At 36.9% G+C, this 15,360-nt stretch overlaps 1 protein-coding gene across 5 annotated transcripts; it reads left to right on the forward strand.

Annotated features, from left to right (window-relative positions):
* The first annotated feature begins 688 nt into the window (after positions 1 to 688).
* Positions 689 to 15,017, forward strand: LOC117985734 (alpha-tocopherol transfer protein-like). 5 transcript variants are annotated; one of them, XM_069507043.1, is made up of 8 exons: positions 689 to 709; positions 5,297 to 5,441; positions 6,339 to 6,498; positions 7,482 to 7,611; positions 8,166 to 8,297; positions 9,499 to 9,609; positions 11,675 to 11,777; positions 14,825 to 15,017. In XM_069507043.1, the coding sequence occupies exons 2-8, from the start codon at positions 5,306 to 5,308 to the stop codon at positions 14,968 to 14,970; spliced, it is 918 nt and encodes a 305-aa protein (XP_069363144.1). In that variant the 5' UTR covers positions 689 to 709; positions 5,297 to 5,305; the 3' UTR covers positions 14,971 to 15,017. The 5 variants fall into 5 exon arrangements, with proteins under 5 accessions (XP_069363144.1, XP_069363218.1, XP_069363080.1 ...); XM_069506979.1 differs by lacking the exon at positions 689 to 709 and adding an exon at positions 803 to 1,968; XM_069506939.1 differs by lacking the exon at positions 689 to 709 and adding an exon at positions 805 to 2,073.
* The last annotated feature ends 343 nt before the right edge of the window (positions 15,018 to 15,360 follow it).

The following is a 15,360-nucleotide window of genomic DNA, read 5'->3' on the forward strand; positions in this document are numbered from 1 at the left end:
AGTACATTGTTTCCGATAAACATAAAGGTAACTTTTCAATAAAGACATAATTGTAATACTAATTACCCACAATACGCGGCAGAAAGTACCTTACATCGGCCTTTAGAATGACATTTCGGCTTTGTAGAGCGCTGTCTCTGTCACTCATACCTATATGACGTTATATCGGTCTCTCTCTCTCTCTGTCACCCATACCTATATGACGTTATATCGGCACGCACCTCTAACTTTTCGGAATTATGTGCGTTTTAATTACTTAATTAAATATCACTTGCTTTAACGGTGAAGGAAAACATCGTGAGGAAACCTGCATGCCTGAGAGTTCTCCATAATGTTCTCAAAGGTGTGTGAAGTCTACCAATCCGCACATGGCCAGCGTGGTAGACTATGGCCAAAACCCTTCTCACTCTGAGAGGAGACCCGTGCTCTGTAGTGAGCCGGTGATGGGTTGATCATGATGATGATGATGACTGTATGTGTCTTAAGATTCAGAAGTGTTTTGTACTACCATCAATGAAGTCACTTTTACAGTGTTAAAAGTAAGTTTATTTATTAATTAAAAACGATCAGTCTACGTATTTAAATGGTGAAGGTTGTCACACTTAAACGAGAGTGAACTATGCTTAAACCTTGAATAATAGTATAATTTAAAGTGTTCCACTTAAAATAAAATTCCGGTGATTTTTACTAAGTAGCTTCGTCTATCTCGGTAAGTGAAGCGGTTGTTTTCTGATTCACATTTTAATTAATTGTAATTTTAAAGTTTCACAATAACTTTTGCTGCATGTAGGAATTACAATAAGTACATACTTAGTTACGTACTCTTTAGTTGCAGTTTTTACTTGTCAATTATAATATTGTTATAGTAGGGGAGTCCAAGATGCTAAATAGGGATTTACTCGAGCGTCGTGGGGACCTATTGGATTGTGAAGATTAGATGCTAAAACGAAAAAAAGGTTATATGATGTAACCCCTTTCACTGGTGGGGAGAGCGCGTACAGGTTTTCAAAAATGTAAAAAAACAATCACAAAGAAATACTCGAGCGCTTTGGAAATTAATAGTAGTATATAATGCGCCCCATGTGTTGTTTAATCGCAAAAATATTTATCTGCCGGTTTGCATGGTGGGGGTAGTCGGACGAATGTGTAGAAGCGGGCGCTCCATCTTAGGCTGCATTATCACTTCCCACCAGGTCTAATTGCAGCCAAGCGCGAGTCTATGAATTTAAAAAAAAAGAAAATAATAAAGCAAATAGACCCAAAAATATTTATCGAGTGCGTCAGATATTGAGAAGGGATGTTAAGTGAAAGTAGCTCCTATTCAAAAAAGTGACGATTTGGACGCAACCAAATGTCATGGCCAATGTTTGAAACTTTGTGATTCTGCCATTTCATTGCCTTAATTTGACGCGCTCGAGTAAATCCCTAAATCCCCTCTTGGGCGCCCCGACCATTAGGTACCTAGCACCTGATTGCGATAAATTATCAAGCATTCTGTATTTATATAGTAGGTATAGTTAGTAAATTGGAATAGAATATCAGTTATTCGGTTCACAAATTATGAGACAAAGAAGTGTAATGAACATTCACCATTTGTGTACAGATATTTCTGATACAATTATTATAAAACTATTCAGGCAACATAATTTTGATAGGTATCTGAAATTCGATGGGTAAGCGATACGAACCGATAACATTGATAACCGCCCGACGAATCGTACTTACCTAATACCTAGGTACCTATTCACGATTCAGGTTTGCTATCGTAACATTGTTTAACGTGCTTTGTACGACATTTGTACAGTTTATTACTGATAAACTCGCACGCAGCTGAAAACAAGTTGAGGATAATTACATATTTATCAAAGCTATCTAAATCATATTGAGTGATCGTCTAGTTTTATTCCTAAGTACCTAGTGCAATTAATTAAACAGCTGTACATATGCCAAAGGTCCAATTTGTTTTTGGTAAATATACCTCATTACTATGAATACCCGATAAGGCAGAAACAAGAACAGTTTGACTGGAACGTGTGTAATTTTTAAATTTTTATTCACAATTTTAATACCCAGGTGAGCATTTATTTTTTAAGTCATAAATGATATATATGTACATTGTACCTATATCTACATATAAACGAGTATAATATAAAAGTGAATCTTTGCTCATTCATTCGTCGTCAGTTCATTCGTTTTCGTTCGTTCGTATTTGTTTGTCCCTATGGGCGTTTGTGCACTCATCTGTATTCGGTTCGTATCCTTAATTCTTCGAAGTGGCCGTCATACAAATACGTACCTACATTCGATCCGTATTTTTTTTACGGATCCGTCAAATCACGGATCAAACACACACACACACACAAACGCCCTTGCGCGTTTTTAGGGTTCCGTACCTCAAATGGAAAAACGGAACCCTTATAGGATCACTTTGTTGTCTGTCTGTCTGTCTGTCTGTCTGTCTGTCCGTCTGTCTGTCAAGAAACCTACAGGGTACTTCCCGTGGACCTAGAATCATGAAATTTGGCAGGTAAGTACATCTTATAGCTGACATTTGGGGAAAAATCTGAAAACCGTGAATTTAGGGTTAGATCACACAAAAAAAAAATTAAATTGTGGTCATGAACTAATAATTAGTATTTTCAACTTTCGAAGTGAGTGACTATATCAAGTGGGGTATCATATGAAAGGTCTTCACCTGTACATTCTAAAACAGATTTTTATTTATTTTTATGCATCATAGTTTCTGAATTATCGTGCAAAATGTCGAAAAAATAAGATTGTAGTACGGAACCTTCATTGCGCGAGCCTGACTCGCACTTGGCCGGTTTTTCTACCATTCAGCCACTTGCGATGAAACTTTATGTAGGTACGTCAGGACTTCTAACAGTACCGCCGCGCCAACGTGAAATAGGTGGCGCGCGAGTCGTTCGACAAGTACTGCCCGATCGCACCTTCAGCTTCGGTTTCGGCCACGATTGACGACAAGAACCAAAAGTTTTGGCCGAGCCTCAATAGCTCAACCGGTAAAGGAGTGGACTGGAAACCGAAAGGTCGACGGTTCAAACCCCGCCCGTTGCACTATTGTCGTACCTACTCCTAGCACAAGCCTGACGCTTAGTTGGAGAGGAAAGGGAAATATTAGTCATTTAACATGGCTAATATTCTTTAAAAAAAATAAAAACTAGCAAGCGATTATTATACCTAAGTAAGTAAATATTTTTTTATTACTTTTAAGTAAGTAAATAAATATTATAATTGACATTATTGCTACGTGTTATTATTTATGATAAATTCCACAAGATAACAGTCAACATAATTTTAAAAAGAATAATTGTTTTATTAACTTTTGCCAATCTTGAACTGAATTTTAAAGGCATATTAAATATTAAACCTCCGGCCTCGGCTTCGGTCGAAGGTTGTGGCGATAGCTGATTAGCTGATTCGGCCAAAAATCGACTTTAAATAATTTGTAAGTTGCGACGTATGGTGATCATTAGCTTAGTTTATTTATAAAATTGGACACCTCTAAAGTGATTTGTTTAGATAATGGTTATCTAATCGTATTTGATAGTGATTCAGAAATCGCTTTGTAGCTAAAACATCTCCTGTTTATTTATAAATCTACCAAACGGTTAGAGATTTAGAAGAATAGGTAGGTACCATACCAAGCTCTCGTAGCTTTACAATGTACCTATTTATGAGGTATTTTTTATGTAACTAAGTAGTTTTTTTACTTTTATTATGAATCGGTATAAGAAGGGACTGCAAGTAAAATAATCGTTATTTTTAACTTTTGTGGCATGCAACTATGTCTGTTTGAGTATCAGGTAGTATCTAAGTAAGTAGGTACCACTAATTAAAGCAATAACGAATAAAGACAAGTAGGCAAGCTAGTTTTTCAACTTTACCTAAGTAGTAAGAACTATTAAGATCACAAAAAATATTTATTTGTTGTCCTAATTCAACATAGTTTTATATCTTTAGAAAAGCCATGTCTTGTCCTTGTTTTTCAACGTTAACTTTACAGTGGCTTAAAATATGGCAGCAGTTAAATTCTCATCATCTGGCCAATAACTTTCTTTATACTAAGAACAATCAGAATTGCCATCCGGTGTGATTATGACACAATCATATTATGAGTTCATTATATTACTATCTAGTGTTTATAAATATATTCAAAAATCAGAGGTCAAATATGTAAGAATATATCTTTATCAAAGAAAGCAACCATCCACCGCGAGTTGATTTTTTATACTTAAACTAGCTTATGCTCGCGACTTCGTCCGCGTGGACTACACAACTTTGAAACCCCTATTTCAACCCCTTAGAGGTTGAATTTTCAAAAATCCTTTCTTAGCGGATGCCTACGTCACAATAGCTATCTGCATGCCACATTTTAGCCCGATCCGTCCAGTAGTTTGAGCTGTGCGTTGATAGATCAGTCAGTCAGTCAGTCACCTTTTTCTTTTATATATTTAGATTAGATTTAATTTTTAATTCATTACATTTAGACATTATGTTCTTAACTCTTTGTCAGGGTGTTACGTACCTATGCATTTCTCTATTATAAGCATATAAATATTATGCAGGTGAGACAAAAGTAAGCAATAAAGTTACAAACAAAAACATGGAGAACAACATCACGTTGTCATCAACCTGTAAAAAATTATTATTCAAAAAATACTCATATATACCAAAAAAATATTCATATAATATACCAGTAATCGTTGCGAGCTCTGCACTTGGAATTGTAGACGAGTAGGTATATGTATATATATACTCGTCTACAATTTCGATTTCGAAATTAGGACACACAATCCAGTTGGGTAGGTCCAATTTCAAGAAAGAGGTCAGCCGCCGAATCTTACTCGGTTGGGCAGCGTTCAGGAAGCTTCGAGATGTCTTCTTGTCCAAAATTCCTCAGAGCTTGAAGGCCGAAGTCTTCGAACAGTGCGTGTTGCCAGTGATGACATAGGATCCGAGATATGGTCGCTAACTATGGGCCTCATAAGAAAGCTCAGAGTCACTCAGCGGGCGATGAAGAGAGCAATGCGTGGAGTTTTTCTACGTGATCAAATCAGAAATGAGGAGATCCGTAAGAGAACTAAAGTAACCGACATAGTTCAACGGGTTGCGAAGCTGAAGTGGCAATGGGCAGGGCACATAGTTCGTAAAACCGATAGACGTTGGGGTCCCAAGGTGCTGGAATGTCAACCTCGCACCGGAAGACGCAGTGTTGCATGTGCTATTTTGAAATAGAATAATCTACCCTAGGTGATCATTAATAATTTTACAGATAATATCAATGATACGCAAACTGAGTCCAGAATTGGCTGAAATTGCCAAAAATGAGCTGAACGAGAATCCTCGGGAAGTGGAAAATGACTTGAGAAAGTTAAAGGAATGGATTTCTAAACAAGTTCATTTGAAAGCAAGAACAGGTAAATATACTTACGGGTATGTAGAAAATAAAAAACATACAGTTGAATTGAGAACCTCCTTCTTTTTTGAAGTCGGTAAAAAACTTAAGAATTATGAGTGACATAACTTGAAAGAGTTGAAGTGCAAAAAAACAGACGGTCATCTGCACTTGTAGGATTAACTAACGCCATGAGGTTCAAATATTTTTACTTAAGCTTACTCCGTCTGGCTAGCAGTTTTCATAATCATCTCAACTCATTGCCAGCCCACTACTGAGAACTAGTGAGAGCACTACAGAATGAGACGGGTTTAGTTCACGATGCTGATTAAGTGGGGTTTAGCACACTTTACACACTTTGAGAATATTACGGAGAGCTCTCAGGCATGCAGGTTTCCTTGCGAGTTTTCCTTTACCGTTAGCAAGTTATAATTAATCTCTTGAAACAACCATAACCCCGAAGAATTAGAGTTGCTTACTCGGGATCTAACCCTGAACTCCCCAAAGAAGAGGGTGACGTCTTAGGGATGATTTATACCAACACGTGGTGGGCACGAGCACGGTCACGGCACGGTGAAGCATAAACTGCTTCAAATAAAATGTTCGTGAAGTTTTGAATACGTGCCTCGTACGTGCACGGCTCGTGCCCGCCACGTGTTGGCATAACTCATCCCTTAATCACTTGACTATACCTACTTATATCGCTTTTTTCTTATAATAGCTAATAATTGTGGCTAATTCCGTTGTACACAATCTCTAAACTAAACTAAAATGGCACGTCTAAATCTATTGCTATCCCTTTCATAATGTTGCTTGCGGAAAAGGATAGCACTAGATTTAGACCTGTTAATTAAGTTTAGTTTAGAGATTGTGTACAAGAGAATCGGCCCCAATATCTACCTATGAACATGTATTTCAGATGATCAGTGGCTTGTTGCGATACTTCGAGGATGTAAGTTTAGTTTAGAACGGACGAAAGCTAAGCTGGATTTGTTTTATACTTTACGAACGACAGCCCCAGAAGTCACATTGAGGCTCAAGCCAACCGAAGCGAGCTTTATAGAATTTTTAAAGCTAGGGTAAGGCGAAGTGTTTATTTTTTGTTTTGACGTCTTATATTATATTACTTAGAAACTACGAAGGATCGCGCTGAAATTCGACATGCAAATAGCTACTATGTCGTAGGCATCCGATAAGAAAGGATTTTTCAAAATTCTACCCCTAAAGGTGTAAAATAGGGGTTTGAAGTCTGTCAGTTTTAAGTTAGAATCGTGAAATTGTGTATTAACAGGTGGTGCTATTGTAATGTAAGCATCCGCTGAGAAAGGATTATTGAAAATTCAACCCCTGAGAGGTTAAAATATTGGTTTTCTATGAAATTCTGTCAGTTTTGAGGTTAGAATTGTAGTATAAAGTAAGCTTGGTGGTTTTGGCACCTAATAGATTAGTAAAGAATATTTTCTGTAAAGAAGTTTTGTAGTTAATATTTTTGCAATTAGCAGCCAGTATGACATATTTTATTAAGCTCGTATGTTAAAATCTCATAGTTAACGATCAACCCTGAGGTTGTAAAATAGGGGTTTAAAATTTGTGTAGTCTACGCAGACGAAGTCGCGGGCATAAGCTAGTATATATAAAAGGAAAAGGTGACTGACCGACTGATCTATCAACGCACAGCTCACACTACTAAAGGGGGCGAAATAAAAGTTTGAAATTTGTGTAGTCCACGCGGGCGAAGTTGCGAGCATAAGCTAGTTGTGAATAAAGACGGCTCTATTTAGTGATTCATTTTTTTCATTTTCATTTTCATTTTCCAATTCATATTTTTCATTATGACCTGCCAGTAAACAGGTTCCTACCTACCCTGGCTTCAAACACTGCACGCCACTGGTGACAATACTACAAAAATATGGTGTTACCACTAACCTACACAGTACACACTTACCGGCGTAAGTGGGGGGCATGGAATAATAATAATTGATAAGCCACGTCTAAAGTTTTGTGGGAGGTATACTTAAGACTGATGTTTAATCATATTTAGTATTTAAAAAACTTATTATAGGACTTGCGTTATTCTGCGACAACCGAAAGATGCTTTACATCCTTATATCATCCTAATACGAGCGGGAGAGTACGATCCACAGAAAAATAATGTTGCGGATATCATGTGCATCCTATATTATTTAGTACAGGTATGGTAATTTACACTCCAGGCAGTTTAAACTTTCTTATGATTATTTGCATTATAAAATTAAACCTATTACTTTTATTAGGGTTCCGTACCTAAAAAGGAAAAACGGAACCCTTATAGGATCACTTTGTTGTCGTCTGTCTGTCAAGAAACTTACAGGGTACTTCCTGTTGACCTAGGATCATGAAATGTGGCAAGTAGGTAGGTCTTATAGCAGACATAGAGGGAAAAATCCGAAAACCGTGAATTTGTGATTACATCACAAAAAATATATTAAAATTTATTTATTTATTTTTATGCATCATAGTTTTTGGTTTATCGTGCAAAATGTAAAATACGACTGCAGTACGGAACCCTCGGTGCATGCCTGAGCCTGACTCGCACTTGGCCGGTTTTTATTATTGAAAATATTACAATAAAACTTAAAGCTTATCTAATTACTATACAAATCATGCCCGTCTGAAATGGTGCCTAAAATACTGGCTGCATTCCCGCGCTGGACAGCCAGGCTGATCCTTTACGCAAAACCTATTGATTACTTATTTAATTTTGCAGATTTTAGTTATGGAAAATGATACAGCGTCAGTGATGGGAACCATGATAGTAGTTGATTATAAAAAAGTAACTCTTAATCATCTGGTGCAGGCCAGTCCAAGCTTATTGAAGAAACTTGTTGCCGTTAGTCAGGTAAAAAGAAATTTATTACATACTAGCTGATGCCCACGACTTCGAACGCGTGGATTTAGGTTTTAAAAAAAATCTGGGATAAAAAGTAGCCTATGTCCTTCCCCGGGTTGCAAGCTACTTCTATACCAAATTTCGTCAAAATCGGTTGAATGGATGCGCCGTGAAAAGCTAGCAGACAGACAGACAGACAGACACACTTTCACATTTATAATATTAAGTATGGATTTTTAGAATGTCGTACTCGTAGTACATATTAACAATAAACTATATATTATGCAAAGTTAAAATTTAGAACACTGATAAAACCCCATTACCGCTACACAGGGGCATATTTAAATTTGAAAAAAAAAAACAAATCAGGGTAACAACTCCTGAAGTCCTGAACATGAAAAGCCGAAAAAAATATTGTTTTAAACCCTTGAGATATGCCTCGTTGAATAGGTAAATCATTATGAGGTTTCTCAGATAGTTTTTGAGAAAAGCTATACAGCTTACGAAAATATTATAAATGATCGTCAAAGTTTTTACCGGTGTGTTCTGATAGGCACTTGGCTATTAGATTTCTGTTGCCTATTTAAGATGTGGAGTAGCCTTAACCGTTTAACCCTTAATAGTGGCCACTATTTTAATTGTATTTTTATTCTGATGTAATTTTTAGGGTTCCATATTTCAAAAGGAAAAAAGGAACCCTTATAGGATCACTTTGTTGTCTGTCAAGAAACCTATAGGGCACTTCCCGTTGACCTAGAGTAACGAAATTTGACAGGAAGGTAGGTCTTATAGCAGACATGAGGGGAAAAATCTAGAAACCATGAAATTGTGGTTACATCACAATAAAAAAAAATTAAAATGTGTTCATGAATAAATATTGCTATTTGCAACTTTCAAAGTAAGATTACTATACCAAGTGGGGTATCATATGAAAGGGCTTTACTTGTACATTCTAAAACTGATTTTTATTTATTTTTAGGCATAATTAGTTTATGATTTAATCGTGCAAAATGTCGTTGTAGTAGACCCTCAGTGCGCGAGTCAGACTCGCACTTGGCCGGTTTTTTCCTAATTAGGAATTTGAAAGTTAGTGATCCGTAATAGATAGAAAAAATAATACTTACTGAATTTTCTCGATGTCTGTAGAGTGTAGTATATTTATTCTGTTACATACGATTTGTTTTTAAATTATTTATGTTTTGCGTTCCAGGATTCCTTGCCGCTCCGTTTGAAAGGCAGTCATCATGTCAATGTGCCAGCCGGGATAGAAATAATTTTCAAACTTATCTCTGGATTTTTGGGCAAAAAAGCTAAAGAAAGAGTGAGCCTCTCTTTATAATTTGTTCTCTATTTTACCAGGGTTATTAGGTATATCCTCCACAGACTTGTATGTTACCAGGGTATGATGAGAAAGCAGACACCCGACCACAGTTATAGGTACCTATTATCCAATGTGTAGATAGACGTTAAAGCTCTTTACATTCTCTAATGAAAACACAGAATCGAAAGTCTCGGATGCACCTTTCACAGAAACAGTCATCTCTTTCTAAATAGGGTAACCATCAGTACCCTTATTATAAATGCGAAAGTGTGTTTGTTTGTGGGTTTGTTGGTTTATTGGTTTGTTGGTTTGTTGGTTTGTCCTTCAATCACGTCGCAACGGTGCAACGGATTGACGTGATTTTTTGCATGGGTATAGATAAAGACCTGGAGAATGACATGGGCTACTTTTTATCCCGGAAAATCAAAGAGTTCCCATAGGATTTTAAAAAAACCTAATTACATGCGGACAAAGTCGCGGGCATCAGCTAGTATTCATATAAAAAAGATTTATACAACAATAACTGACTGTGATTAATCCAGTCATCCTAGTCATAGCTAGAGCTAGACAGATACTACATAATATCAATCTTCAATCAAAAAGTCAGCAATGTGTTTAGATATGTTTTATTATATTTTATAATCCCGATATTAAGTTTACCAGTTAATATACCTAAATTTAATTTAATTTAATTGAGGCGCCATGTTTCTAATGTAATTTTACGCTTATGAAACATTTAAATGTATGAGGATGTTATTGTCAATATTGAAGTCTGCCAGTCCGCACTGGGCCAGTGTGGCGGACTATGGCCTAAAACGCTTCTTCTCATTGTGATAGGAGACCCGTGTCAGTAGTGGGCCGGCGATGGGTTGATCATGATGAATCACACAGCGACTTTATTATGGTACTGACTAATACCACTACATGGAGTATAGCATCATCTTTTAATTTAGCCTTGGAAGAACAGTAGGATTGAAATCTTCTCATTTGAAATGTGGCTGCATACTGTAGGATTTTTGACCTTTATATTTTCATCTACGGCTTCAAGCCGTTTATTTTTAAGATTTTAACTTTTTGGAAGTCTGTTATGTAAAACCTAAAATCATGGTTACTCTAGCGGTATCAAAGTAAAAATGTATAATTTCTTTGTAAAAATATGCCTTACCTAGGAAACGATATTCCACAATAAAATTTGCAAAGCTTTCACTTCGACAACCCTTCACACAGTATATTTTTCACATTTTTACAAAAATCTTTGTTTGTATTGCAATAAATAAACTTCTTTAAATTGTCACATTATGTCACGTCATTTTGTAATTTTAAGGCCGCTAGTATACACGCACATAAATAATACCTACCTTCTATTAAATGATTGTACTACAGATTTAAGAACCTAGATTGATGTTACATTTAGAGGTTAGGTACATTAATTATACGAATCTAAAAGAAAAGTCACGAACAAGTATTAAATTAAAGCTAAATACTATAAGATGGTTGGATAATGAACTAAGTATGAATGCTTCAAGCCTACCACCACGATTTTTTTAATTTTTATAATAGCAACTGTGCGAGTGGGACACCACTGTCTAGTTAGTGGCTTGGCACGTTTTCTCTAGTTGATTATGTTCAAGGAAAATAACTTTTAATTCAATGGAATAGAGTCTCTTTTTCTTTCGGTGATATCCTTATGTACTCAATTCGGCTTTACTATAAATCCGTGCTAGGCACTTACAATACAAGAAGGCGCAGCCTCACAAGGAGATGAACATAAGATAGAATTTTAGGGCCTTTAATAGGCGGTGATGGTGGGTCTTTGTACTTATAACTAACGCCATACAAGTCTATGGAGGAGAACTTTGTCTGTTCCACTTCTTCATCACTCGCCACTTCTGTATAAACTTAGTTTATGGGTGGTTATTAATCTGTCTTTGATGTATACCTTTTAAATAAACGATTTGTGGAAGTGTTCATCTCAGAATTGTGAAAGTTACTGGCTTTGATATAGAACTGCTGACTAGATACTATAAATTAATATTACTTAATATTTACCATGTTACGTTTTAAGTTACGAATATACAAGTCGAACAAGGAGCTGGTGGGAACATTACCAAAAGAAGTTATACCAGTAGAATATGGCGGTAGCGGTGACACAGTAAATGAATTAATAGGTAAGGAGCTTGATTGTTTTTTACATGCTACGTTAATATAATAGTTTGTGGTGTAAATGTACGTACAATATTTTGTTTACCAGTAGTTTTTTTTTTGTGGGTTCCGTACCTCAAAAGGAAAAAGTAACCCTTATGGGATCACTTTCTTGTCTCTTTGTCTGTCTATCTGTCGTGTCTGTCAAAAAAACCTATAGTGTACTTCTCGTTGACCTAGAATCATGATATTTGGTAGGTAGGTAGGTCTTATAGCAAAAGTAAAGGGAAAAATCCTAAAATCGTGAATTTGTGGTTACATCACAAAAAAATAGTGTTCAGGAAAAAAATTATCTACTAAATCATATATTTAAAGGGCGATATCCTGTAAGATGGTACGGAACCCTTCGTGAGCGAGAATTTGACTGGTTTTTATCCGTTAAAAGTTTTTTTTTTTTTTTACTTTTTTTTTTTACAATGAATTCTTTTTTACTTAATTTTGAGTTAGGATTCTATTAAGGCGGCTCCTACCTCTGACACAATGTCAGAGACTTTTTTTGGTATTTAGTTTTTATCAAAACTTGTGCGAAATTCGCGACTGTTTGTAAGGAACAGAACAGTTTAATTTGGACCCATGTTAATCGTGGTATTCAATGTACATGTACAATACTGGACAACATTGGGTCCTTGTCACCCTGCTCTGTTCCTCTTTATAGCTACTCCTGCTATTTTAGAGCAAAATAGCAGGAATAATCTCCGACTTACGTCGCAATCTAAAATGGCGGGGATGGAGTCCCTACACAGTTCCACCCTGATTTGTTGGTGGAGGTCCTCTCGGATTCGGCTGTGCTGTGGACAATCGATGAGCAAATGCAATATTGACTCATCGACCGTTTCGTCACAGACACAGCCAGGACTGTCTTTACACTTAAACCTGTTAAATCTGTTACAAGTTAGCCCTTGACTGCGATCCCACCTAGTGGTGAGTGATGACGATGCAGTCTAAGATGGAATCGAGCTAACTGGGAAGGGGTATGGCATTATTTATTAAGTCACTAGCTAATAACCGCGAATAAGGGGTTTAAAAATCCCGTGGGAGCTCTTTGATTTTCCGGGATAAAAGTAGCCTATGTCACTCTCCAGGTCTTTATCTATATCCATGCAGAAAATCACGTCAATCCGTTGCGACGTAATTAAAGGACAAACCAACAAACAAACACACTTTCGCATTTATAATAAGGGTACTGATTCGGCATTGCCGGTAGGGTGGTAACTAGCCACGACAAAAGCTTCCCCCACCAGACCATAATATCAGGGACCATTTATAAACTACTAGCTTATGCCCGCAACTTCGTCCGCGTGGACTACACAAATTTCAAACCCCTATTTTACACCCTTAAGGGTTGAATTTTCAAAAATCCTTTCTTAGCTGATGCCTACGACATTATGACTATCTCCATGTAAAATTTCAGCCCGATCCGTCCAGTAATTTGAGCTGTGCGTTGATAGATCCTTCAGTCAATCAGTCAGTCAGTCACCTTTTCCTTTTATATATTTAAGGATAAATTTCCAAATCATCCCTGCCGTAAATGCAACCCAGGTCCTCCCACTTATAAGACCACAGCCACCACTGAGCCAGGGAGGTCGTAAATTTTTTAAACATAGTATTTTTTACGCAAAAAAATAAAAATAACAACTCTACATACGAGTATTTTTATGACTCCATTCAAGGCTAGGCTCATTATATTTTATTTACGTCTCTTTAACCAAATAAAAAAAAAATGTTTTGTAAGGCTGTACCTACATTATAAAATTGTTGTTACTATAAACTAGCGGATGCCCACGGCTTCGTCCAAATGGATTAAGTTTTTTCAAAGATTCTGTGACGACTTTGATTTTCCGAAAATATGACAAGTATCGTAGTCCATCTCCAGGATTTAAGCTGAATAAAATACTTCTTATAATGAGAGGAGACCCGTACTCAGTAGTGGGCCGGCAATGGGTTAATCATGATGATGATGAATAGCCTCGACAAATCGAGCAAATCTAAAATACTCTCGTAACCATGGCTAATAAAGTAACGAATGACGAGTTCGTATGACATTGCCTTTTACAGCTTGCTACGACCATGCGGCTCCTAAAATCATGGTCAAACAGGCCGGACGTATGTATTTTTGTCAGCTCTTAGGTATTTTAAAACATTGGAGGTTCCTTCAGATCGTCCTACAATAGATAACTAATAAATAAGTACTTACATATATATAAAAATAACTGCTGAGTTTCTTATTATTTTCCCAATAGAATCTGCTTTTGCATGACGCGTGGATGGTATTGATTTGAAGATCGGTCTAGCTGGCAGGTCGCATTAACAGGCATTAAATTATTTTTTTATTATTTGGAAATGACTGTACAGCTGTCTCAACTTTACTCCTACTTCTTATTAATATTGTTCCATTCAAAGTAATGACCTCCCTTGCGCAGTGGTAAGCGCTGTGGTATTAACCACAGCGCTTATCACTGCGCAAGGGAGGTTAGTGGGAAGTCGCGGGTTTGATTCCTGGCAGGGATTTGGAATTTTATAATTTCTAAATTTCCGGTCTGGTCTGGTAGGAGGCTTCGGCCGTGGCTAGTTACCACCCTACCTTCAAAGCCGTGCCACCAAGCGATTTAGCGTTCCGGTACGATGCTGTGTAAAAGCATGAGTTTATTAAAAACTGCCATACCCCTTCCAGGTTAGCCCGCTTCCATCTTAGACTGCATCGTCACTTACCACCAGGTGAGATTGCATTGTAGGTGTCAAGGGCTAACTTGTATCCTGAATTAAAAAAAAAAAGTTGTGATCATCGATATAAATGACAAGATATGGTCAAGCGAACAAAATTTTTCACGATTTAGAAACCAAATAAATCAGCGCCACCTCTTAGATACTAATGAACGACCCGTTTAAAATCCAGACGTCACTGAGGTTGCATTGGTGCATAAGCACCAATAAGTCGGTGCCATTTTGGTTGTTCAATAACTCTGTCCATATGGTCATGTTATAAATTTTAACAAGGTTAATCTTATCTTTACAGATTACTGGGTCAGTAAAATTCAAGAATATAAGCCCTGGTTGGAACAAGAGATGCAGTTCGGTACGGATGAGTCCAAACGAAACAGCAAAGCTAAAAATCATGATCAGGGAGATGAAGGATCATTTCGCAAGCTAGACATTGATTGATTTATTGTTTTTTTTAATGATATAAATAAAATTTTATTAATCAAAAACATTGTTGCACACATTATAGCTATCTATACATTGAATAAGGAAAAAATCGTGGTCTACATTCGTATTCTAAACGTAAAAAAGCTTTGATAGCCTAGTGACCTCATATTTAAAGGATTAGGGGTTCGATTCCGGGTACACACCTCTAACTTTTTGGAGATAATCATACGCGTTTCAAGAAATTAAATATAATCACTTGCTTTGGAGAGCATCGTGAGTTCTCCATAATGTTGTCAGAGGTGTGCGAAGTCTGCCAATGCGCACATGGCCAGCATGGTGGACTATGGCCAAAGTCTTCTCATTTTGAGAGGAGACCCGTGCTCAGTAGTGGGCCGGCGATGGGTT

The sequence above is a fragment of the Maniola hyperantus genome, chromosome 1 (genome assembly GCF_902806685.2).
Source record: "Maniola hyperantus chromosome 1, iAphHyp1.2, whole genome shotgun sequence".
Lineage (NCBI taxonomy): Eukaryota > Metazoa > Arthropoda > Insecta > Lepidoptera > Nymphalidae > Maniola > Maniola hyperantus.